Source organism: Otolemur garnettii, unplaced genomic scaffold (assembly GCF_000181295.1).
Source record: "Otolemur garnettii isolate 467f Iridium unplaced genomic scaffold, OtoGar3 scaffold00038, whole genome shotgun sequence".
NCBI lineage: Eukaryota > Metazoa > Chordata > Mammalia > Primates > Galagidae > Otolemur > Otolemur garnettii.
Genome location: NW_003852433.1, coordinates 3,037,117 through 3,061,872, shown reverse-complemented (window position 1 = coordinate 3,061,872; position 24,756 = coordinate 3,037,117). Strand labels below are relative to the sequence as shown.

The window sequence follows — 24,756 nt, the reverse complement described above, 5'->3', positions numbered from 1 at the left end:
TGTTGTGTTTGAAGAAATTAACAATTTCCTCTTTTATCTCTTCCTGAACCCAACTATCATTCAGCAATGAGTTTCCAAGACTTTATGTGGGGATGAACAATTTTATTGGACTTGAGCTTCACCATTATAGCCTTGTGGTCTGAGAAGAAATATGATATAATTTCTATTCCTTTAATTTTGCTGAGGTTTTATTTGTATCCTACGATGGGAGCTAGGATTTGTATTCTAGGTTGAGCTTCAGCATTGTAGCTTTGTGGTCTGAAGAGAAACATGATATAATTTCTATTCCTTTAATTTTGCTGAAGTCTTATTTGTATCCTAGGATGTGATCTATTTTGGAGTATGTGCCATAAGCTGATGAGAAAAAAAGATTTTTCTGCTTTGAGTTGGTGTGTTCTATATATGTCCATTAACCCCATTTGTTCTAGGGTCACATTTAAGTCCTTGGTATCCTTGTTTAGTTTCAGTTTAGAGGATCTGTCCATTTCTGTCAGGGGGGGTGTTGAGGTCCCTGACTATTAAGGTGTCATGAGATATCATATTGCTCAGACCCCTCAAGGTTTGTTTTATAAATCAGGGAGCATTTAAGTTAGGTGCCTAAATGTTTAAAATTGATATGTCTTCTTGTTGTATTATTCCTTTGAGCAGTGTGAAGTGTCCTTTGTCTTTCTTTACTAAAGTTGCTTTGAACTCACTTGTATCTGAGAATAACATCGCGACTCTTCCTTTCTTCTGATTTCCACTTGGAGAGGCTCTGTTTCAGTTGAGATGACCCGGGCTTCAATATCCATCAGAAAGGAGTGTGTTGGGGTCTTAAGTAAAAATGGGGAAGTTTTCCTTTATGATAGTCTCCAATAGGGCTTCCATTCCTTTGAGGCAATCTTCTTTCCCTTCTGGAATCCCTACTATTCATATGTTTGAACACTTCATGGAGGATTGTAGTTCTCTAGGTGCCTGTTCTTCTTTCTCTCTCTCTTTTTCTGTATCTGTAACTACCTGGGTTAACTAAAAAACTTTATCCTCTAGCTCTGACGTTCTTTCTTCTCCATGATCTAACCTATTTTTGATACTTTATATTGCATCTTCATATTCCCTGATTTTCTTCATTTCCTTAAGCTCCACCATATCCTTTGTATATTTTATGTCCAACTTTTGATTCTGACGTTACATTTTCTCATCTATTCCTTTTATTGTCTTTATCATCCATGTTTCAAATTTCCTTTCTGTGAAGTCCATTAATTCTTTATACGTGGAGTCTTCTGTAATAAACTGCCTTATGGTCCCTTGGGGGAGTTGCTCTGTTTTTGTTTTTCATGTTGCCTAAATTTTTCTGTTGGTTTCTCCTCATGTGTTCTTTCTTCTTGTTTACCTCCTTGTCCTCCTTTTACTTATGACTGCCTACTTTGTTTTAAACAGAAATCCTTGCTCTTCTTGACAGTATGTTGCAATATGTCACCAGGACACCAGGTGGTTCTATGGTTTTTTTAGGAGACAGAGAGCATAGCCAGCAACCTCTATGGTCCTTATTCCCAATGTAGTTGCCTTTGGTGGTCACCTGATTATTTCCTCAGCATTGAGACTCTGTGAGGTTGAGATCTTAAAGCTCACAAGAATCTTTCAGGGGCAGGCCTCAGACTGCCCCCTGATTCCAGCTCCTGTGAGGTGCAGGAGTCCTTCAGCCTATTCCAAGAGTGGAATTATGATCCCAGTTGGCAGAATTAAGATGGCTATTCTTTTGGCCCCTGCTAAGACCTTCTCATGACCTTCCCATAATCTCAGATCCCTGGCCACTGAGACCATCTTAGTATGGCTGCCTCACCAGCCACCAATCTTATGGCAAGTCCACTCCAACTGGCATTCAAATCTGGTTGCTGTATGCTATTTCAGCTACCCACTCATCCAAGCTTTTCACTTAGTGCACAGCTTTCCCAAACAACTGAAAATTCCAGAAAGACTTCCTCCCATCCCAGGTGTCTGTGTGTGTGTATGTGGGGTGGCGGGGAGAGGGCAGCCAATCCTAGCTAGTGGCAATCACCTGTCTAATTCATCAGATTCTACCAGTCTGGATCATATGTAAAGTGACCAGACATCCCGCTTTTGGTGGGACAGTCCGATTTTTAACAATTTGTCCCGCGTCCTGCGGCGTTTTAAAAAAGTCCCGATTTTTGGAAAGAATGCAGGACAAGCTAGGGAACAGCGGGAGAATGGGAAGGGAATATATGGTTTTCAGCTGCTGAAAAGGTTAATGTAACTCTATTTGGGAATGAAGAGGTTAATGTAACTTCATTTGGAAATGAAAAGGCTAATGTAAACTCCCTACTCCTCACCTGGGCAATGTCGCCCAGGTGGAATCTGTATCAGAAGGATACTGGCTCCCTCCCTCACTTCTAGGCAAGGACAGTTAGCTCAGAAGGAGCCAAACTGTCTGGAACAAACAAGTACCCCCCACCCAGAGGGTCCCTAACCATAAACAGCTCAGCCAATAGCCTCCCCCCCTCCCAAGTCAATGGTGTCTTGTTTTACCAATGTTAAAATCTGGTCACCTTAATCATATGCTGTATCCAGCTTACCACCTCCTTGCTGTGCTCCCTGAGGTACTACTCTGGAGAAAATCCCTGTCCCAGGTATGGCTGGATTCTCTCTTTTTCACCTGTCATTCTAGGATAGCTGAGCTGAACAATCCTTCTGGTCTACCATATTGCACCACCCCCCCAAATACACATTTTTTAACATTTTAATACATCTGACATCAGGATGGTTTTATAATCAATAAATAAGCCTACTGTCATTGTTTAATCGGAATTTTTTTCCTTTATTCTTGGTACATGCTGGATAGTTCCTATAATTTTTCTTTCTTTTTTTTTTGCAATTTTTGACCAGGGCTGGGTTTGAACCCACCACCTCCAGCATATGGGGCCAGCGCCCTACTCCTTGGAGCCACAGGTGCCACCCAATAGTTCCTATAATTGATGGAAACTTCAATTTTATGAAATATGCCTGGCTTTCAATGAATAGTAGTCATACTTATTGTTACATATGTATTTTTTAAGAGAGATTTTAATTATGCCCAGAAAGAATCTATATTCTATTAATTTTCTCAGAATCTGATTTTGGATACCATCATAATTATAAGGAAAAAGAGTATTATAACAAAAATAATAGCACTTCCTGTCTAATCATTTCAGACCTGATGTGCACAATACAAAGGTAAAAGGAATAGATTACATGAGTCTTTGCAAGAGTGTGACTGATTGGATGAGTAGCAAGTAGTAGAACAAGAACAGCTATGAGGGACCATGAGTTTTATCTATGCAGACAGATAGCAAGAGGGCTACTCAGAAACACCTGATTGTGGGTTCTAATTCTTGCAGTTGTAGGAGAAAGTAAACAAGGGTGAATTTTAGTGTACTAGAATTTTGCTTACCGAGATCTAGAGGTTGAAAGGTATTAGTACCATATATTCATTCTGACATTCTTACCTTGGAGGTTGTAATTTTCTTCTTTTATATCCTTCTGCAGACCTAAAGTCCCATAACTGGCAGTCTGGTTCTTCAAGTGTGTGTTGAGCATCGGCTAGGTGCCAGGCACTGTGCTAGATTGTGAAGTCACAGAGATGAATAAAACAGCCTTTGGCTTTAGGAAACTGCCATCTAATCTATATCGTGCTGTGCTCCACTTCCCTTCACTTACATCCTTTATCTTTTATTATTATGTTAAATAGATAATGTATGAGTCATTTCCTTTTTTGTTTAGAATATATTTCCTTTGAAGCTTAGCACATTTTTTAGTATTCATTTTCATTCAAAACAAGCATATAACCAAAAACCAAATTTTAAATTAATGTAATAAATAATTTGACCATACTTGTAATTTGAACTTTTATCTATTAGTATAACCTACATTTTTATGGTAAGCTAATTTGTCTACAAGCACTAGAACCAAGGAAGGTAAGCTAATGTTTAGAAAAATAATTTAGGATCTTAATTAAAACTTTAATTTTTCTTTGGTAAACATACCATGTTCCTTTTTAAGTTCTTGGTATAATGTCTTCTTTCTTTGGGGATTTCCGAAAAAGAAATATTTATGTGTTTACATGCCCAAATAAACAAAGAAACAGTGACAAATGCCACACAAGGGAAATGACATTTTTAGGATTTTTTAATTAATGTAATTGGGGAGAAGAAGGAGGGTACTAATTAGGTACATTTAATTTTTTTTTTCATTTTTAAAACTTTATTTTTAAGTTGATTCACAATATAGGTATATATTTTCATGGTACATGTATGGTAATATTTTGATACAGTTGTATAATGTCTAATGATTAAATTAGGCTTATTAGGATATTTATTACTTTAAACATTTATGTATTCTTTATCCTGGGAACATTCAATTTATTCTGTTCTCACTATTTTGAAATATACAATAGTTGATTTTTAACTATAATCACCCTACTGTTCTATCAAATACTAGATCTCATTTCTTTAGTCTAACTGTATTTTTGTATGCAATAATCAACTTTTCTTAATTCCTCCCTTCCCCACTGCTCTTCTTGGCCCCTGGTAACTACCAATCTATTGTCTGTCTTTATGAAATCCACTATTTTAGCTCTTATATATGACTGAGAACATGTGATACTTATCTTTGTGTGCCTAGCTTATTTTACTTAACCTAATGTCCTCCAATTTTAAAAAATTAAATAAGATACTTGTTTGCTCTGAAACAGTTTTCCAGCCATTGCCATGGTAATGATGGAGCTCTCATCTGAGCACACTTTTAGCCATGGGCACTTTGACTATTGTGTTCTATAGACTCATCTAGCGCACCCAAGACTCAGACTAGGTTTAAGCATAGGAGGCCATCCTAATGGTCTAGAAATTTTCTCTTTTTGATTTGGAAGAACAGGAATGCATTAAACTTTTGGACATAAATGCTTTTATGACTGACCATAATTTATGACAACACTCTCTTTTGCTCTACATTGTTGGCTACATTTAAATTTTAAATAAGTACACAAAATAGATTAAATCAATATAAATATGTAACTTTAAAATTGCTTGGTTTATTCAAGGAATTGGCATTTAGCATCTATAACAATAGCTAGCAGTAATTGAATACTAGCTATATGCCATGCATAATTCTAAGCTTTTTAAATGTATGGTCAGAACAGTTCCATAAGGTATATATCATTACCTGCATTTTACAGATGAGAAAACAAAGACAGAGGATGAAACTTCCTTAAGGGAGAGTGGCTAGCAGAGACAGGATTTGTTGTTGTTGTTGTTAAGACACAGTCCCACTCTATGCCCCTCAGCAGAGTGCAGTGGTGTCATGGCTAACTGCAACCTCAGACTCGAGCTCTAGGCATCCCACTGCCCCAGCCTCCAGAAGCCACTGGGATTACAGGCACTCGCTGTCATGCCCAGCTGGTTTTTCCATTTTTTTCATGAGTTGGGGTCTCATTGTCACTTAGATAAGTCTTGAACTCCTGAGCTCAAGCAATTCTCCCTCCTCAGCCTCCCACAGTGCTGGGATTACAGGCGTGAGCCACCACGCCCAGCAACCTAGGCAGTTCTTATCAATGTATTATTCTTTGATTACCAAATCCATTATTATTCAAGGGACAAATCAGTATTTGTTAGAAAAAGAACTAAAGTTTGATTAAAGTTATCTAAGTTTGCCATTGAATTTGTCACTAGATAGCTGGGTAGGATTTTAGAGAGCATAGCAGTATGTTTTTAAAGTGTATTATGGACCTCATCTGCTAACACATTTGTTTTATTTTTTGAGACGGAGTCTATGTTGCCCTCAGTAGAGTTCTATGGTGTCACAGCTCACAGCAATCTCAAACTCTTGGGTTTAAGCGATTTTTTTGCCTCAGCCTCTCAAGTAGCTGGGACTACGGGCAACCGCCATAATATCTGGTTGTTTTTTGGTTGTAGTTTTCATTATTGTTTGACAGGCCTGGGCTGGGTTCAAACCCACTAGCTGTGGTATATGTGGCTGGCGCCCTAGCTGCTAAGCTACAGGCGCAGGGCCACACATTAATTTTTTAAGTAATAATACTTAAAATGTGAAATAAAATGTTAAGAATTAATTCTAAATGGATCTTGTCTATAAATAATTGGCATTAAAGATTATTAAGTAAGAACTAGTGTAATTATAGTTTCGGGAATCTAACAAAGCTGGTCTTAGATGAGTGCTGAATAAGAGGATCAAAGGACAGGGAAAAGGAAATAATAATGCTGAGCTTTTGACTAGCTGTTGGAAGAAATGTTGATAGCATTTGCTTTTTACATTAATCATAATATAAAGCTCTAAAAGTAGGGGAGACTCAGCAAAAACAGTGAGGACTTGATTTGAAGTGACTGTCAGATGGCCTGGTGAAATGTTAGCTAAACAGAGTGAGGAGGGTTACCCGCTGGGAGTCTGAAAACCTTGAGCTCTGATCCTGCTTTTGCTGGTCATTGATAGACATTTGGCCAAGGTATTTGACCCCTTTTAGCCTTGGTTTCTACATCTGAAGACATTAAGGGGTTTTATTATTAAGTGGTTTTCAAATTCTGGTCCTATAGAGTGCCACAGATTCCCTTAAGGGCTGCTTAATGAGAATGTAGGCCCTTTTGCAAATTAACCTCCCTAGCTATACCTTCAATCACACACATCTATAGTTTGGATTAAACAACGTTTGAAAAACAGTGGATTGGGTGATCTATAAGGCCTATTCTAGCTCCAAAATTCTCTATCTCTTGTTCTAAAATCTGGATTTGAAATCGTTCAACAGAGAATAGAACTTGAATCTACTAGAATGAGTAAAAGTACAGAGAGCTGAGATATTGGGTCATTTGTTCCTAAACATTCAGAAGCCATGCTTTTTAGGAGTCTCAACCTACATTAAGAGATGTCCTTTATAGGGAAGGGCTATTGTGATATTCCTTCTCTTCAGCGGAAGCAGAAGTTCTCAGTTGTTTGTTAATTTCTTATCATCTCTCTGGGATCCTTGAGGATCCCTTTCCATCCAATTTAAGATTTCTTGTGTAAATTGTTATCTGCTGTCCTCTGCAAATAAACTGCCTTTAAAAATTTTTTTCTTCCTTCTAGGAATGTTTGCTCTGCCTCTCATGTGCATTCATGCACATATGTGCTTTCCATCTCTCTGCCTGAGTTTCTCCTTTATATCCTGCCCAGCCACAGCCAGATTTTATGATTCAGTGTAAATACTGTCTTTGAAGGGTGATCAACTGTATTCCAACCCCCTACAGAACAATATTTCATAGCCCACTGAAATTCATTTTAGCTGTCAAGTGCAAAATGGAACAGTTTGGATTGGACTAAAATAGCATTATGTTAGAATATGTTTCCTAACCCAGGTGAAATTATTTCATAAGAAACTTGAGTAAATACAATTTACTCAAGTAAATACAATCATAGAAAAATTACACGAGACTGGGTTATCTGCCTTCCACTTTCCCAAATAAAACTGAAGAAGTAGATGAAACTGAGAATGGGACAGAAATTTCCAAAAATAATCTTAGCTGATGTGAGAGAGGGAATTTAGCCCAGTGAAATTCAACTCCCTAATAAAAACTACCAAGACTCTGGAGTGTCACTTGGTCATCGTTTTGTGGCCAAAGAGCTACATAGAATGAAGAGATGGATAGCGTGGATGCAATGGAAGGTGTCAGGATGTGAAAGAAGGAGGAAAATTCTTAAATAAACTGAAGGAGATGTCAGGGAACAACATTTCTTTCCTCTGATATTTATCATTAGCCTCACCATTTATAGTCCTTCAAGAGGAAGTAGCATACGCTTTTCCATTGGCTGCAACTTGGCATTTACTGCACATAGCACAGATGCCTCTTGTATTACATCAGGTTTACATGGAGCATCAAGTTTTTTTTTAAAATAAAATCATTATAAATTCCAGCAGTTTTTATGGTATAATTAAAATGTCTAACAGGATACCTCTGGGAAACTAAATGCAGTTTTACTATTTATAGAGCCAGCAGAGGTAGTGTTTCTTGCCAACTTTCATATCTTGTGACCTATAAATTGCTCTTAATAGCTAATCTGTCATCCTGGCTTCTCATACCAGAAAGCTTGTTTTCTTTTTAATCTGTTAATTTGCATCTGTAAAGGACATTTACAAATTCTTGATTTGAAAACACTGCTGTATTAATGCTGGACATTATAAATAATTTATCACCTGTGATGGCAACTCTTAGGTCTAGGTAATAGATCTTTCTGACATTGTGTTATTTTTCCAACCCTAATATAATTTTGATAAAAATAATTATTTTGAAACCTTTTCTGGTCCTGCAATATTAGAAAAGGCTGACAGGTTACCATGAAGAAGCCGTAAGTATCACTAATAGCTCTCTAAGTTCAGAGTAATACAATCAAGCCAAATTTTCCAACTAGTATGTTAGGAGAGAATTCACATATGAATAAATTACTCTTTATAGTAATAATTGCAAAATACTCCTGCAACCCTAGGTTTAGGCATTGGGACAAACTGGTTAGATTGATGGTAATGAACCTGGCACCAATTATTAAGCATGTATAGTATGGAAATGATTTAAGACTGTTAAAGATCATGTAATTAAAATTTTCCCCATTGTGTGGTATTTAAGCCTCTTCTTTGTAGGCCATGGCTGTGAGTTCACATTCTTAGAGATCCCTTTGAGGAACATTTCTCCCTACTGAGATCTTTTAATATTTAATTGTTTTTTGTTTGTGTTTCATTGATTTTTCTACTTTAATCCAAGACGGATTTCTGGGAACAAATCCTAAAAGGGAAGACATCCGAGAAATGAGACGATTAATGTCAGATCACAGACTAGAATTAGGGCAGAGTTTGCACAATTTTGGGATTCTGTTTGGTTGTTGAAGGGAGGTTCTGCATCTGGTCATAAGCTTCCTGGTGGCCCAAAGAGGTGAACATGAACACTTAGACAATAGACATTTTTCCTAAGATAAAGCCATGGGAGCCCCATGGTGGAAGTACTGAGATCCAAAAGAAAATTTTTCATCTCTTTATAAAGGTGACATTGGAGGATATCATGGTCAGTGTCCTCAACAATAGATTATAAAATTTCTTTGATTATTCTTATCAAGTTATTTTGTATTGAATAAGCACCTCTAGAAGTTTGTGACTCATTTAACCTTTTTTACAGAACTATATCATTTTAGTTGCTGATGAAGTTAAAATTTTTATTTTATAATATGGTCATTAAATAGTATGTCATATAAGACTAAATTCCACAGAACTTAATTCAATCTTCTATTCCTAAAGATTAACTTTAGGGTAGCTATTGAATCCCTCTGAATAGGCCTATAATTTGGAGAAATTACTATCTATATTAACACTGGTTTTTAAAGACTAGCCAAGTCTCTGGTTTTAGTTTCCCATTCTCTTCAGATTTTTTTTTTCTTTAAAAATGCCTAAAATTTCATCATCCAGAAACCTGTAGTAATTGGCCCATAATTGAACCACTGGTTAGTGTTAACTGTAATTATGATGACTAAAGCATGAGATTATAAATTTATGCTTTGTATTATATGGGTCAGGAGTAGCCAGGTCATGTTATAAATCGGGGGGGGGGGACCTCAAGGCCACATGTGGCTCTCCAGATCCCCAGGTATGGTCCCTCTACCAAGTCCAAACTTCACAGAACAAATCCCTTCATGAAAGGATTTATTCTATAAAATTTGGATTCATTCAAAAGCCAGGTTCCTCATTCCACATTGCCATGGATCAGGGAGGTTTTTGTCTGTTTTTTGCCTTGTTTTTGAGAGAGGGTCTTTGTCACCTGGGGCGATACAGTGGTGTCATCACAGCTTACTCAACCTCAAACTCCTGGGTTCAAGCCATCCTCCTATCTCAGCCTTCTGAGTAGCTGGGCCTACAGGTGCTTACCACCACACCTGGCTAATTTTTCTATTTTTTTGTACAAAGAGGGTCTCCCTCAGGCTGGTCTCAGACTCCTGGCCTCAATCAGTCTTCCTGCCTTGGCCTTCCGAAGTGCTAGGATCGCAAGCATGAGTCACTGTGCGCAGCCTGAAGATGAACAAAAACAGTCAAGAGAGGAAAGAATGTGGTGAAGCATGTACTAGTTCCCAAAGCTTTACCTGGGTATGGTCATATTTATTAGCTACAGCCAGTCGGATGGCCACCCACACCTGACTTTAGCCAGGGACGTGCATTTTTATCTGCCTGGAAGAAGAGAAATCAGGATATTTATGAATTTCCCTAAAGATTACCCCAAGTATCTATAGCTCTTAAAATATACCTAATTGTATCTAATTGCTTATTATTTTGTATAGCATTTTGTTGTTGTTCCTACCTGTTTTCATCTACTTCACAGAAATATTGTGAAAGTACAAATGATCATGTCCGTTAAACCTTAAACCTTCTGAGGCTCCTCTTGCCCCGTGGGTGGACCGTAAATCCATCCGCAGAGGCTACACTGTGTAGTCAAATGTGCATGAGACTTAAAGCGGATCTGAAGCCTTGTGCTGTTATTAATTGTGTACTTTTAGGCATTCCACTTTATCTCTTTGAGGCTAGTTTTATCACACAAATGGAGGAAATAATAATGAAAAATGCTTTAGATTTTAAAAACTGATGGATAGACATCCCTGACTTCCCAGATTCCTCTCTAGCCGCTACCCCTGCTCCCAGGTCTAATGGCTTCTTGTTCTCCCATCGTTAACACACTCTGTCATGCTTCATGCCTTTTCTCATGCTGTTTCCATTTCCTAGAATTACCCATTTCCCCAATGAGGAAAACTCCTATTTATTTATTTATTTTTAAATAATAGAATTTTATTGTTCAGAGCATTTTAGTTTTATAGAAAATTCATTTAATAATATAGAGATTTCCTATATATCTTCTGTCTCTCCGCCATTCAGTTTCTTGTATTATTAATACCTTGCACTGTGTGTGATAAATTTGTTACAATTGAACAAATATTGATATATAATTATTAACTAAAGTTCATAATTTACGTAAGGTTCACTCTCTGTATTGTACAGGTCTATGGATTTTGACAACTGTGTAACATCAATTATCTACTATTGCACTATCATCCAGAGCAATTTCATTGCTCTAAATATTCTCTATGTACCACCTTCATCACTTCCCACTCTTCTGACCCCTCTTTAACCACTGATCTTTTTAGTTTCTCTATATGTTTGGCTTTTCCAGAATATCACATAGTTGGAAGCATAGAATAGACTTTCAAGACTGGCTTCTTTTACTAAGCAATATACATTTAAGTTTTCCTCTATGTCTTGATAGACCTTTTTTAATTTTTTTAGACAGAATCTCACTTTGTCGCCCTTGGTAGAATGCAGTGGCATCGTAACTCACAGCAACCTCTAACTCTTAGGCTCAAGCGATTCTCTTGCCTGAGCCTCCCAAGTAGCTGGGACTACAGGTGCCCACCACAACACCTGGCTATTTTTAGAGGTGGGGTCCCTCTCTGGGCCAGGTTGGTCTGGAACCTGTGAGCTCAGGCAATCCCCCACCTTGGCCTCCCAGAGTGCTGAGATTACAGGCGTGAGCCACCATGCCTGGTCTAATAATTTTTAATTTTAATTTAAAAAATAAAAAGTAAATAAAATAAATTAAAAAGCTATGTCATCATAGCTTACTGTGGTAAGCATCCAGTGGCATCATAGCTCATTCTAACATCAAATTCCTGGGCTCAAGTGATCCTTCTGCCTCAGCCTCTCAAGTGGGTCTTTAACTCTTGGCCTCAAATGACCCTCCCACCTTGTCTTCCCACAGTGCTAGGATTACAGGTGCAAGCCACTGCACATAGTCAACAGCCATTTCTTTTTAGCCCTGAATAGTATTCCATTATATGGATGTACCACAGTTTATCCATTCACCTTTTGAAAAATGATCTTGTTTTCTTCCAGTTTTTAGCACCTATGAATAAAGCTATTGTAAACATTGGTATACAGGTTTTTGTGTGGACATAAGCATTCTATTCATTTGGGTAAATACCTGAGAGCAAGACTGCTGGATCATACAGTAACAGCATGTTTAGTTTTGTAAGAAATTGCCCAACTATCTTCATGTGTTGCTGTACCGCTTTTTATTCACACCAGCAATGAATTAGAGTTTCTGTTGTTCTGCGTCCTCTTCATTATTTGGTATTGTCAGTTCTTTTGGATTTTCGCCATTCTAATAGATAGGTGGTAGTTTCTCATTGTTGTTTTAATTTCCAATCTCTTCTACCATATGATGTTGAGCATCTTTTTCTGTCCTTACTTGCCATCTTCGTTTTTTCTTTAGTGTCTTTAGTGGGTTTATGTGCATGGAGCTGTCACCAAATACATGGTGCATGTATGTCTCTTCAGATTTTTTGCTTATTGTTTAATTGAGTTGTTTGTTTCCTTGTTGAGTTTTTCTATTTTGGATACAAGATTTTTATCAGATATGTATTTTGCAAATATTTTCTGTCAGTTTCTGGCTTGTCTTTTTACCAGTTGTTCTCTTAGCAGTGTCTTTTACAGAACACAGTTTTTAATTTTAATGTTCAACTTAGCATTTTTTTTCATTGATTATGCTTTTTATGTTCCATCTACAAAGTCATTACCAAACCCACGATCACTTAGATTTTCTCTTCTTGTGTTATCTTCTAGGAATTGTATAGTTTTGTATTTTACCTTTAGGCCAATGATCTCTTTCAAGTTAACTTTTGTGAAATATGTAAGATCTGTGTCTAGATTAATTTTTTCACATGTTATTGGTTGTTCCAATACTATTTATTGAAAAGAATATCCTTTCTCCATTGAAGTGCCTTTGTACTACATACTCCATTAAAGATTAGTTGATTATACTCATGTAAGCCTGGAGAATTTGCTTTTTTAAAAATTTATTTTTTTAATGGATGTGTTGTAATTCTACATACTTATGAAGTATAATATGATGTTTTGATACATATCTGTGTTGTGAAATGAATCATTCAGGGCACTTAGTATATCTATTACTTCATTCATTTATCATTTCTTTGTGGTGAGAATATTCAGAAGCCTCTCTTCTAGCTATTTTATAGCATACAATATTTTATTGTTAGCCATAGTCACCCTAGTGTGCAATATAACACCAGAAATTATTCTTTCTATCTAATTGGAACTTTGTACTTACTGGCCAATCTGTCCCTATCTTCCCCTCTTCCTTCCCTTCCACTATGGTGACCACTGCTCTTCTCTGTACTTTTGTCAACTTTTTTAAAAAAAGATTTATCATATGAGTGAGATCATGCAGTATTTGTCTTTCTTCGGCTTATTTCACTTAACATGATGTTCTCCAGATTTACCTATGTTGTCACAAGTGACAGGAATTTATTCTTTTTATGACTAAATAGTATTCCATGTGTGTATATATCACACATGGAACACACAAATCATACCATATGTGTATGTTTTATTATTCAGTCGTTCATCGTCGGACACTTAGTTTTGTTCTATATCTTGGCTATTGTAAATAAATAGTTTTTCCATAAACATGGGCATATAGACATCTCTTCTACATACTGGTTTAATTTCCTTTGGACATATACCCGATAGTGGGATTGCTATCTGGATGAAGAACCTCCAGATCGTTTTCCATATTGACTGTACTAGTTTACAGTCCCATCAACAGTGGGTAAGTATTCCTTTTTCTCTACAACCTTGCCAACTCTTGTTTTCTCTCGTCTTTTTGATAATAGCCATTCCAAGGGGAGTGAGGTGGTATCTAATCTCATTGTGGTTTTGATTTGCTTTTCCCTAACGATTAGTGATATTGAGCATTCTTTTAAATACACCTTTTAGCCATTTGTATGTTTTTGAAAAAATTGTCTATAAAGGTCTTTAGTCTTTTTAAATTAGGTTATTTGTGCTTTTTTGCTATTGAGTTGTTTAAATTCCTTACATATTATAGATATTAACCTCTTGTATAGTTTGCAAATATTTTCTTTCACTTTTGTAGGTTATCTGTTCATTCAGTTAGTAATTTCCTTTGTTGTGCAAAAAGGAGGTTTTTAGTTTGACATAATCTCATTCCTTTGTTTTTATTTTTGTTACCTGTGCTTAGAGGTCTTATTTAAAAAACTCTTGTCTAGCCAAATGTCACAAAGTATTTCCCCTATGTTTTCTTCTAGCGGTTTCATAGTTTTGGTTTTTATGTTTAAGTGTGTAATCTATTTTGAATTGATTTTTATATATGTGAGAGGTAGGGGTCTTGTCTTATCTTTCTGCATGTGGATATCCAGTTTTCTCAGGACTGTTTGTTGAAGAGATTATATGTTCTTGACAACTTTTTCAAAAATCAGTTGGCTATATGTGTATGAGTTTATTTCTGGGCTTAGAGAATTTTCTTGAATATATGAGTGAATGAACAAATGAATCAATCATCCACCAGATATGGAACACTCCAATGTTAGTGTAAAAATTGACCACTTAAAATAAAGTGCCTTTACCAAGATTACATGTTGGCTATACCAGTGATTCTAAAATATCCCTAAGTAGAGGGCAAATTTTCTCATGCATATATTTGCATAAGAGGAATATGAGTAACGTTCTGGATTTCAGCATTTGAAGTTGATGACACTTCATCAGTAAGGCAAGAGTCTTGTATTATCTTTTTAGTTGTGGTGATATAACTTCATGGTCTCTTTTCTGATCATCTTCTACCATATCTCTGAAATGAGCAAAGATAAGTGGGTGTTATCTTGGTCAGCTTAGGAAGAGAAACTGAAATCTAAAATTTTTTAGTATCTTCCATGTGCTAAGTTCTGGGCCAGAGTCATTATAAATACTATAATACATAGTATTTGTGAAGGCTGTGTGGGATATTAATTTATTCCCATTTTACAGATGAGGAAAAGATGGCTCAAAAATATTACATAAAGTATATTATCACACATTGTATCATTTGAACCCAGGTACACTTGGTTCCCATGTCTATCCTTACTCTTCTGTCTTTCTCTGCCTGTGGGTTGTGGGTGGTTGATCTAGGACCTGGGTTTATGTGCATGGAGCTGTCAGCAAATACATGGTGCATGTAGATTTGGGCAATAAAAAAGAAAATCATTATTTCTGGTACTAGCTGCAGGTACATTTCCCATTTTTCCAATGACATGCAATGAATCAATCAGCAATTATGTTGAAAATTCTCTCTATAACACTACTGTAGATGTAATCCTCCCAGAAAATATAGCTCTCATGAAAAATACATGCAGTAAGGGAAAAACATGCTAGATGGAAAGAAAACATGTTTAAATCTTCAACGTAATGTTTAATAGTAGTGTCATCAGTGTGGCTATAGTTTGGATAGCTTAAACTTAATTTTTCAGACTAAAAATTCTTAAGGTGGTTTGAAAAAATAGGAGCAAATTTCTTGCCTGACCTTCATGTCCCATGAAAGTAAGTTGTCAGATGCAATTCTTTTCCAGATATTCAGGTCACAGAGTAAGAGGTGACTGACTCCTGTTTGCTTAAATCTGCAGCTGGAACTAATGCTCTGGCTAGGTAATGAGTAATTTGTATCTTGCAGAAAGAGAAAAGCATTACTTTATTCTAACCAGATAGTTTGTTAGCATAACTGTTTGTGTGCATTTTAGTATTCAAATACAGATGTTCCAAAATGTTTCCACTGTGGGAAGCAGCTGCTGCTATTCTAGCACAAAAATCTCAAAGAGATTAATATACAAAGGCAGCATGAACCTTGGTGGCAAATGCAGCATCTGCTTGAGGTTGGGCCTGTGATTCCCTATAGATAGTAGGTCTTCAGATTCTCATTAACAGCCTGAAACCATGTTTCAGATCTAAGCTTATTCTACAGGAACAGGAACAAAGACAAGTGATTAATTTGTAATTCACTTAGCTGATAAATATCATCACATGTTATTTGGCCAGGGGCTGTAAAACACTGTACTTTATTTCCTGTGGCAACTGATAGGAATATAGATGTTTGGTCATAATGATTGATGTTTTCAGTTGCCATTACTAGCTTCTGCTTGGTAACAGAGCTCAGCTCAGCCAGCTTGCAGTCATAAAACATCCATCCACACTTTAGTGATGCATTCACAGTGCACTTTACAGTTTACTGAAGGCACTCACATGCCCTGGTTCATCTGATCTCATCCCAGCCCTATAAAGTATGTACAGTATTGCTATTAGCACCGTTTTATAAATAAAACATGGGACTTATTAGGGTTATATAGCCAGGCCCTCTGACTCTAGATCCTAATCCACTCTTATACTATATAAAGCTGCCTCTCTAATTTCAGGGGCTTTGATGCGTGCTTCATAAATTATATCATCCTTTCTAGAGATGCTTACTTCTAGGACACGCACCAGGAAGAGTCCCAGCCTGACAGCACCGCCTGCTAGCTGGAGGATGCCAGACAAGAGCTAATGTAGTGGTCCCGCCCTCTTTCCCACATCCTGGAGGGGAAATGCCCAAATATTCCTTTCCCTTATGTTCAGAGAGTTTCAGTAAATGAGTTCCTCTGTCTCCCTGGCATTTAGAGAAACGAAGAACCAGAAGCAGAGGATCCCAGGGCTATCATTTGGAGTTGCCATAAACCAGAAGTTCCTAAGAACTGTGGGTGTTGTGCCTGCCTGGAGCCTTATAAATCTATCCCCTGCAGTGTTCACGGGCTCATTGCTTCCAACCCAATCTACTATTTGGAATTGTCTAGTGAATTATTTATAGTTTATACATTCGACAGGTTGGGTTTGAAAACATTCAGTTTCTGGCTTGCTGCTTTGGGCCTAGAAATGCCTGGAAAACCAAAGCTCAGCGAATTAAATTGCTGAAGATCCCAGAGCTAATAAAGGGCAGTGAGTGTAGTTCTAAGCTGTACTAGCTTTATAGTGAAAAAACCTTTATGATTTGCTCTCAGGGCAACCAAGATCTTTGGATGAGGTGGGAGGGTTATGGACTATGTTCTCCCTAAGCAGGTTTGGGTAGAGAAGAACCCCTAAGAATAAGGTGAGGCCAATCACCGAAGTAGGGAAAGAGGATGAGTCTATGGGCCTGCAGCAAGGACGGAAAAGAAGAGTGTTGAGGTGGGGTACAGGTGGGGTATGAGCAGTAGAAAGGCCCCTGTACAGGGTGTTGACATCAAGTCCTAACCTCAGTCTCAAAGAGGCTCTCAGAGCAGGAACCTGAGGCCAGTACATATCCAAATGGCATGCTCTTTGGTGACATCATGGCTGCAGCATTGTTTCTATCATGAAATTATTTTTGCTCTCTAACACTCAGATAAAACAAAACAGTAAATTTCTAAATATTTACTACTTCTCTAGTTTCTAAATCTTTTTGTTAGAACATCTGTGAAGTGATAAAAGCAACTTAAAATAATATGGGACACTTTGCACATATACTATTTGCAAACACCATTAGGATAAAAAAGGGTCTCTCCATCGTTTTGCCAGAAAGTGCTATTTCATAAGCAAAGAAAATAGGCTAGCAAATCACTTATATCTATAAAATAGGAATAAAGTGTTCTGAAGTGCACAGACAGAGAACACATCTCATAAAGAAGTACCCTTACTCAGGGAGGGACGGCATCCCCTCGTTGTTATTCCCTAGCCTGCAGGCCCTTGGAAGATTACTTGTCTGCCTTGTTCTGGCAGGATCACATGTTGATGTGGGAGCTCCCTACTAAGAGGGAGCATCGTGAAGAAAGGGGCTACCTAACTCTTACTGTCAGCTTGTATTCAAAAGAAAGCATAGGCAAGCTTCCGACTTTTAGAAGAAAAAGAAGGTCAGAAGCAGCCTGGCATAACTTCCCTTTTATTTCTCTGCAAAGGAATTAGAAATTGAAGACCGGAATCTCCTTGAAAAGATTCTAGGAACCATGTAACATCTCCTCTGCTACTTTGGTTGTCCCTGTATGGTTCACTATACCAACACAGAGACATTTTCTTTAAAACAAAAAGTGTTTGTGTACTTTTCGTTGGACAAAAAATAAATGAGTGGTGAGCAGTCAGAGGGGCTAGGAAGATAGCATCTCTCTTGCCTGGAGAGGCTAAGGTTAGAAGAACCTCTGGGCTAGAAAAGAAAAGGTTGAAGAGCAATTGTAAGCCTGAGAAGGGGGACCACTCCGTTCAGAGGTACAGAGACTGTAACCCTCTGAGACTCATCCACATCTAAACCCTCCATAGTAACCAGCACTTTTGAAGTTATTTTTGAAGAAACAAAATAAGAGTAAGACCCTCTATTGAGTCCTAGGTCCAAAATCCTCAGTCATCGTGGTAAACATCTCGCTTACTATTAAAGTATCTATCTGCTTTGGAAGAATACTAAGTATAGAGAAATGCCCAGGAGTGGAAAGAGGGAAGCATGGATTTTTCCTATGATTTTACTATGGTCCATTATATGTAATAATTACTTTTGATTTTCTTCAACATTTTCTATGCCACAGAGATGAATAGGTAAGTATTAACAGAGATATAATATCATAATGAATATTAGAAATGTCAATAAGTCTTTGAAATGAAGGTTATATGGAATACGACCTATTTCTGTTAGATAAGATATGGAAAGTTACCGATTACATTGCCACTTCCTTTTATTAGGGACTGGCTGTTTGGATATGCTCTTTTTCAGTTCTGCATGGGTCTGTTGAAAACTGATAGAAACACCATTAGGAATTAGATTGGATAGTAACAGGCAACTGTAAAATTTTATCTGCTGAAACAAACCAAAGCCATTCTCTGATGTGCCTTCATTTTTCTGTCTTATCCTTTCACTCCAGGCAGCTTCATCAGCATTGAGCAGTCTGGGCCACGTGTACACAGCCATTGGAGACTACCCCAATGCACTGGCCAGTCACAAACAGTGTGTTCTTCTTGCCAAGCAATCCAAAGATGAACTTTCGGAAGCCCGAGAACTTGGCAACATGGGAGCTGTGTATATTGCTATGGGTGACTTTGAGAACGCTGTGCAGTGCCATGAGCAGCATCTGAAGATAGCTAAGCACCTGGGGAACAAGCGAGAAGAGGCCCGGGCCTACAGCAACCTGGGCAGTGCATATCATTACCGGAGGAACTTTGACAAAGCCATGTCATACCACAACTACGTGCTAGAGCTGGCCCAGGAGTTGATGGAGAAGGCCATTGAGATGCGGGCCTATGCTGGCCTAGGCCACGCTGCCAGGTGCATGCAGGATTTGGAGAGGGCTAAACAGTACCATGAACAGCAGCTGGGCATTGCTGAGGATCTCAAGGACTGGGCTGCAGAGGGACGAGCATCCTCCAATCTGGGTAAGGACAAGATTGCTTGCCAGATACTGGGTCAGTGTCTTGAGCTGAATCTGTTAATACTGAAAAGAATATCCTTACTATGTATGTTGTATCTTTCCTTCAGATATATTTCCTTGGAGCCTACCTTCTCTAAATGGCATAAGTCATCATAGTGCTCTAAGGATTAGAATTCTGAAACACTAGAAAAACAAAATAACCTGGCCTTTTAATCTGTCTAGAGAGAAGAGTAACCAGATTTATCTAGTCAGAAGGAAAATGAAATGAGTCTATAAAGCTGTGTTTGGTTTAAACAAAAGAGAATGCGGTAGAAAATTATCCGTGGATGGGAATTCAGGAGGATTTTTTGTTTACAGTGATTTCCTGGTGAATTAACCTCAGAGAAAATGTGTTTTTTCCCTCAGAATTATGTGTATTCACAAATAATATTGCTAATTTTAGTATAAATGCAAAATTAGTTTTGAAAAGATCTATTTGAGTAAGATAGATTTGCAGTCACTGTTTTGATAGTACATGTACCTGGTTACAGTTAAAACATTTAGAATTTGGGAGATTTGTATGTATTGGTAAGATACAATAAGTAATTGGTTAACTGGCTACTTTTTAGAAAATATTATTGTCATTTTATCTCTATATCCCAAATATATTTGAGTACATAATGAATGAAAGGTACAGATGCATTTGGAAGTATAACCTGAGCTCATCCCAGGTCTTGGCCACACGAGTCAGTCTATGCCCATGGGATTTGGGTGGGGAGAGGACAAGGAGAAGGTGACTTTATTGATATTATTCTATGTGAATCAGATTTTAATAGCAACAGAATGTTAAATTCAGCCCCTTTTTCTTATGTGATCTGCCTAACCAAGCCATCCTCATCTCTATTTATGTTACTTTAGTACTCCCCTCTACCTCTGCTTATTTAGCCAAATGTTTCTTGAATAGCTGTTAGAGAGTCATGCAGATTCCTAGATAGGGTTCTGAAGATGATACTGAGATCAGAATGAGAGTCTAGAGCATAGATATCCAACCTTCTTTTTTTTCTCTGCTATACATTGGAGGAATTAGAGTTGTGCTGGGCCACTCATAGAACATGCAAACACTAGCAAAAGCTACTTAGCAGAAGGAAAGTATGTGCATTCTTACTATGATATCTGACATCACAGCTAAGCAATAAAAGTCCTCACAAAATCAGCATGTGGCCCATGAGCTGAAGGTTGGACACCCCTGGTCTAGAGAGTGGCAAGAACTATAGAAAGAAGCTTTTAACTTCTATATTCATTCAACAATTACAAGTATTTGTTGAATCCATACTATGTGCTTAATCTTCGAATACTTGCTTTAAGGAATAGAGAAGTTTAAAAAAAATCCTTGTCCCCCTCTTGTAAAGAGTTTATAATTTAGCTGGGAAAATAAGACTAATAAATAGCACAAGAGTGGCTTCCCTATAAGATAATGTGAGTAATGTATCACCATGGAATTTTTAGAAGGGAGAACCTGTGAGCTGGGAATAGTCTAGAAAACTTCTTACAGATTAGACCTAGATGGACCTTGAAGAATAGGTTAGATTTGGTCAGGAATGGACTGCATTGATGGCAAGACACATGCAGTCTGTTGGCATATCTGAGGGATGGGGCATGATTAGCCTTCAGTAGTGTGCTAGAGCGTGGTAAATTAGTATGAAACTAGGCAAGGGATATGCTAGCTAGCAGGAACTTCTGAAGGCTTTGAAATACAGGAATGAGAAGATAGATTAGATATTTAAGGAAAACAAGTCAAGTGTTCTGTCCAAGTAGCATGCAGCATGAATTAGAAGACTTAGAACCTGGAGTTTAGAAAGCTGTGTATATTGGACTATTCAGATTTTCCTTTTAATTTTGTGTCAGTTTTGATAAGTTGTAGTTTTCAAAAACTTTGTTCATTTTATCTAAGTTGTTGAATTTATTGGCCTAAATTGTTTACTTGTGTAATATTTCCCATTTAATGCTCGTAGGGTACATAATGATAAGCCCTTCTTCAGTCCTAATACTGGTAGTTTGTATTATGCACGTGTACTCCGCTGGTCCTCTTCTGGATCATTCTGATAAAGAGATTTATCAATTTTCTTGATCTTTTTAATGAACCAACTTCTGTGTTTATTAATTTTTTTTCTATTGCTTGTCTGTTTTCTTATTTCTGATCTTATATCATTTTCTTCCTTATATTTAGTTTGGTCCTTTTGGTAGCTACGCAAGGTCCAGTCTTAGGTCAGTTATTATGGACCCTTATTTTCTGATACAAGTATTTAAATATATAAAATTTCCTCTAAACACTGCGTAACCTGTATCCTATAATTTTTGATGCATTTTATTTTCACTTTCATTGAGTTCTAAAAATTTTCTAAGCTGATTTCTGTTTCTTTTTGTCTCACAAAGTACTGTTTAATTTAAAAATACTCACGGTTTTAACAGATGTTTTGTTACCAAATTTTAGTTTAATTTTATTGTGGTCATAGAACATATTCTGTAGGATCTTAATTGATGTAGTGGCCTTTAGATGCCAGTTAGGTCCAAAGCCTTCAGATGCCAGTTAGGTAGTTGATAGTGTCATTCAGATCATCTTTGTCTTTATTGATGTTTTTGGATATATGTTTAATTAGATGCTGTCTTTCCCTTTAATCCTGTGAAACTTTGCCTCATGCATTGTAAAGCTCTCTTATTGGGTAGATATACATTTATGATCATTTTGTCTTCCTGAAAAAATATCCCTTTTATCATTATGAAATGTCTATTTTTATCTTTGAACTTCAAGACAAAAGAGTATTACCACTTTATCTGATAGTGACATACCTACTCCCATCTTCATATGCTTATTGTTTCTGTGGCTCGTCTTTTTCTATCCATTTACTTTTTATTTCTCTATGTTTTTTTATTTAAAGTTTATTGACTATACATATATAATTGTGTGTATATAGAGAGAGAGAGAAAAAAGAGAGAGAGTCTGACTTTTTCTCAATTTTTGAAAATTATGGCTTTTTTCTTTCTTTCCTTCTTTTCCTTTTTTTTTGAGACAGAGTCTTGCCCAGTCACCCCAGTTGAAGTACAGTGGCATCATCATAGCTCACTAGGTTCAAATGATTCTTCTGTCTCAGCTTCCTGAGTAGGGAACTGAGTTGCAACTGATTAAACATAGAGTACCTGAGACTATAACACATGCCACTATGCCTGGCTAATTTTTCTATTTTTTTTGTAGAGATGAGGTCTCACTCTTGCTCAGGCTGGTCTCAAATGCACTGAAAGATGTTATACTCATGATTATAGTTTATGACAGTGAAAAGATGCAGATTAAAATCAGCCAAGGAAAGAGGCACATGCAGCAGAGTTCAGGAGAGTTCCAAGTGCAAAGCTTCCAGTTGTCTCCTCCCAACTCCAGTTGTTAGTGGAATCATGAACAGCACTAACTTCTCCAAACAATGATACATGACAGTGGGCACAGAATGTTGCCAACCAAGCTTATTCGAGCCTTGGTACCCAACGTTTTTATTAGATCTTGGTGGTATAGAAATAGTTGACCACCTGTGTGAGTAACCTCAGTTTCTAGCCCTTCTGGAGGTTGAGCTCATACCACGTGGCCCAAAGCCCTCATTGTAAATCACGTTGTTATCGTAGACCATCTAATGTGACCCAGAGCTTTCATAGCAAATCACACTAGCTAGCATAGACTATCTGGTGTGGCCAAGGGCGTTAGGCAAATAAAGACACTCTTACCAGTCAGGACATTCCAAATGCTCTACCAACGGCAGAGTCTAGACCTCTCTTTGGGCTGGATAAATTCTTCACTGCACAAGTCAATTTTTCATTTTAGAAAGGCATTGTTCTTTTTAGTTCTAGAATTTCCATTTCGTTCTTTTAATTAATATTTCAGTTTTTCTGCTAAGATTTATGAGTTTATTTATTACATGCACACGTATTTTTTCCCTTTACATAACTAAGTCTACTTATGACAGTTCCTTTTAAAATCTTACCTGGTAATTCCATAGTGTTGTCTTGGGGTTAAACTCCGTGGATAGCTCCTTTTTGGTAACAGCTTGACTGAGATATAATTCACATACCATACAATTAAAACATATAATTCAAAGTTTTTTAGTATAGATTTAGCATCCCAAATTTGAAAATCTAAAATCTGAAACTTTTTGAGTGCCAACATGACAGTCAAGGCAATGCTTACTGGAGAATTTTGGAGTTCAGATTTGGCACGATTAACTGGTAAGTATAATGTGGCCAAAAAAAAAAAAAAAATCTAGATTCTGAAATACTTCTGATCCTAAGTATTTTGGATAAGGCATACTCTATATAGTCACAACGTTTTGGATTGGTTGCCTTTTGTTACATTTTAATATTTCTGTGTATGCCTAGTAATATGGGATTATATCTCACACTGGGAATGATATTTTATGGAGACACTGGATTCTGATATATTTCTCTTCATAGTGTTGATTTTGTTGTTGTTTTATCAAGCAGTTAACTTAGCCGAATTCAAGCTCCAAACTTAGTGTTTCCTGTGGTAGGTGGAAGCTGAAATCTTTATTTGGGTCTTTTAGCTTTAATTGGGCTGCTTAGATTCTGCCTTCTACATGCATGTTTCAGGGATTATGCAGAGATGTGGGTAGTGTTCATATTCAGAATTCAAGGATCCTTAATGTGGCTCTGTCTGGGATTTTTACTCTGGTTTTTCAAGTCAATAGACTATTTTTCTAACTGAATTTTAGCCTCACAACACGGCACTACTTGGGGCCTACCCTTTGAGGGGAAAAGAAAGGTCCTCCAGCATTTGAAAAATAAGAAATTTGACAATGCCATTCCTTTATTCAGTGGCTCACCTTCAACCTCTCTTCGTTTTTCACTTCTTTGGTTGCTTTCCAGGGCCTTCTGATAGGTCCCCTTCCCACCTGCCACCAGAGTTTACAGTTGTTATTTGTAGGGTTGTTCTAAAAGGAGAAGCTATTATTCCTCTGTTCCTGGAAACTGAATATCTCCTATTCATTTTTAACCCATTGAAGTTCAGGTTGCACCCTTTGTTCTCTAGTGATCTCCTGATGGCCGAGTAGAGAGATATTTTGACAGTTCTAGATTTCAGTATGCAGCATTTGGCAAGCTCTGCTAACTTCTTGAAATTTCCTCCTCTCTAGGTTTCTATGAAGCACCACTGTAATTTTCTTCTTGGCTGCTCTTTCTGTATCTTCTTCATTGGTTTTTCTTGCCCCCTTTGAATGATGAACAATTTTAAAAGTTCTAAAAGTGTTTCTTTTGTTAAAAAAAAAATGTTTACGGTATAAAACTGTGTCAAATAGAAAAAGGATTTTTGCTCCTAAAATTATTACCGTCTCCTGTCCCATTCTTCAGTTAACTACCATTAACAATTTGGTTAGAATCTTTGTAGGCCTTTTTTCTACGTATATAAACACACGTCAATATAATCATATGTGTAAATATATAGACCTGTGTATAGAG

At 37.2% G+C, this 24,756-nt stretch overlaps 1 protein-coding gene across 1 annotated transcript in view; it reads left to right on the top strand.

Moving 5' to 3' along the window:
- The window catches only part of TTC28 (tetratricopeptide repeat domain 28), a 472,107-nt gene that overhangs the window by 283,993 nt on the left and 163,358 nt on the right, over positions 1–24,756 (top strand). Inside the window, exon 5 of the mRNA XM_023513262.1 lies at positions 18,766–19,273. Coding sequence (XP_023369030.1) covers positions 18,766–19,273 — 508 coding nt within the window. The remainder of the gene's footprint in view (positions 1–18,765; positions 19,274–24,756) is intronic.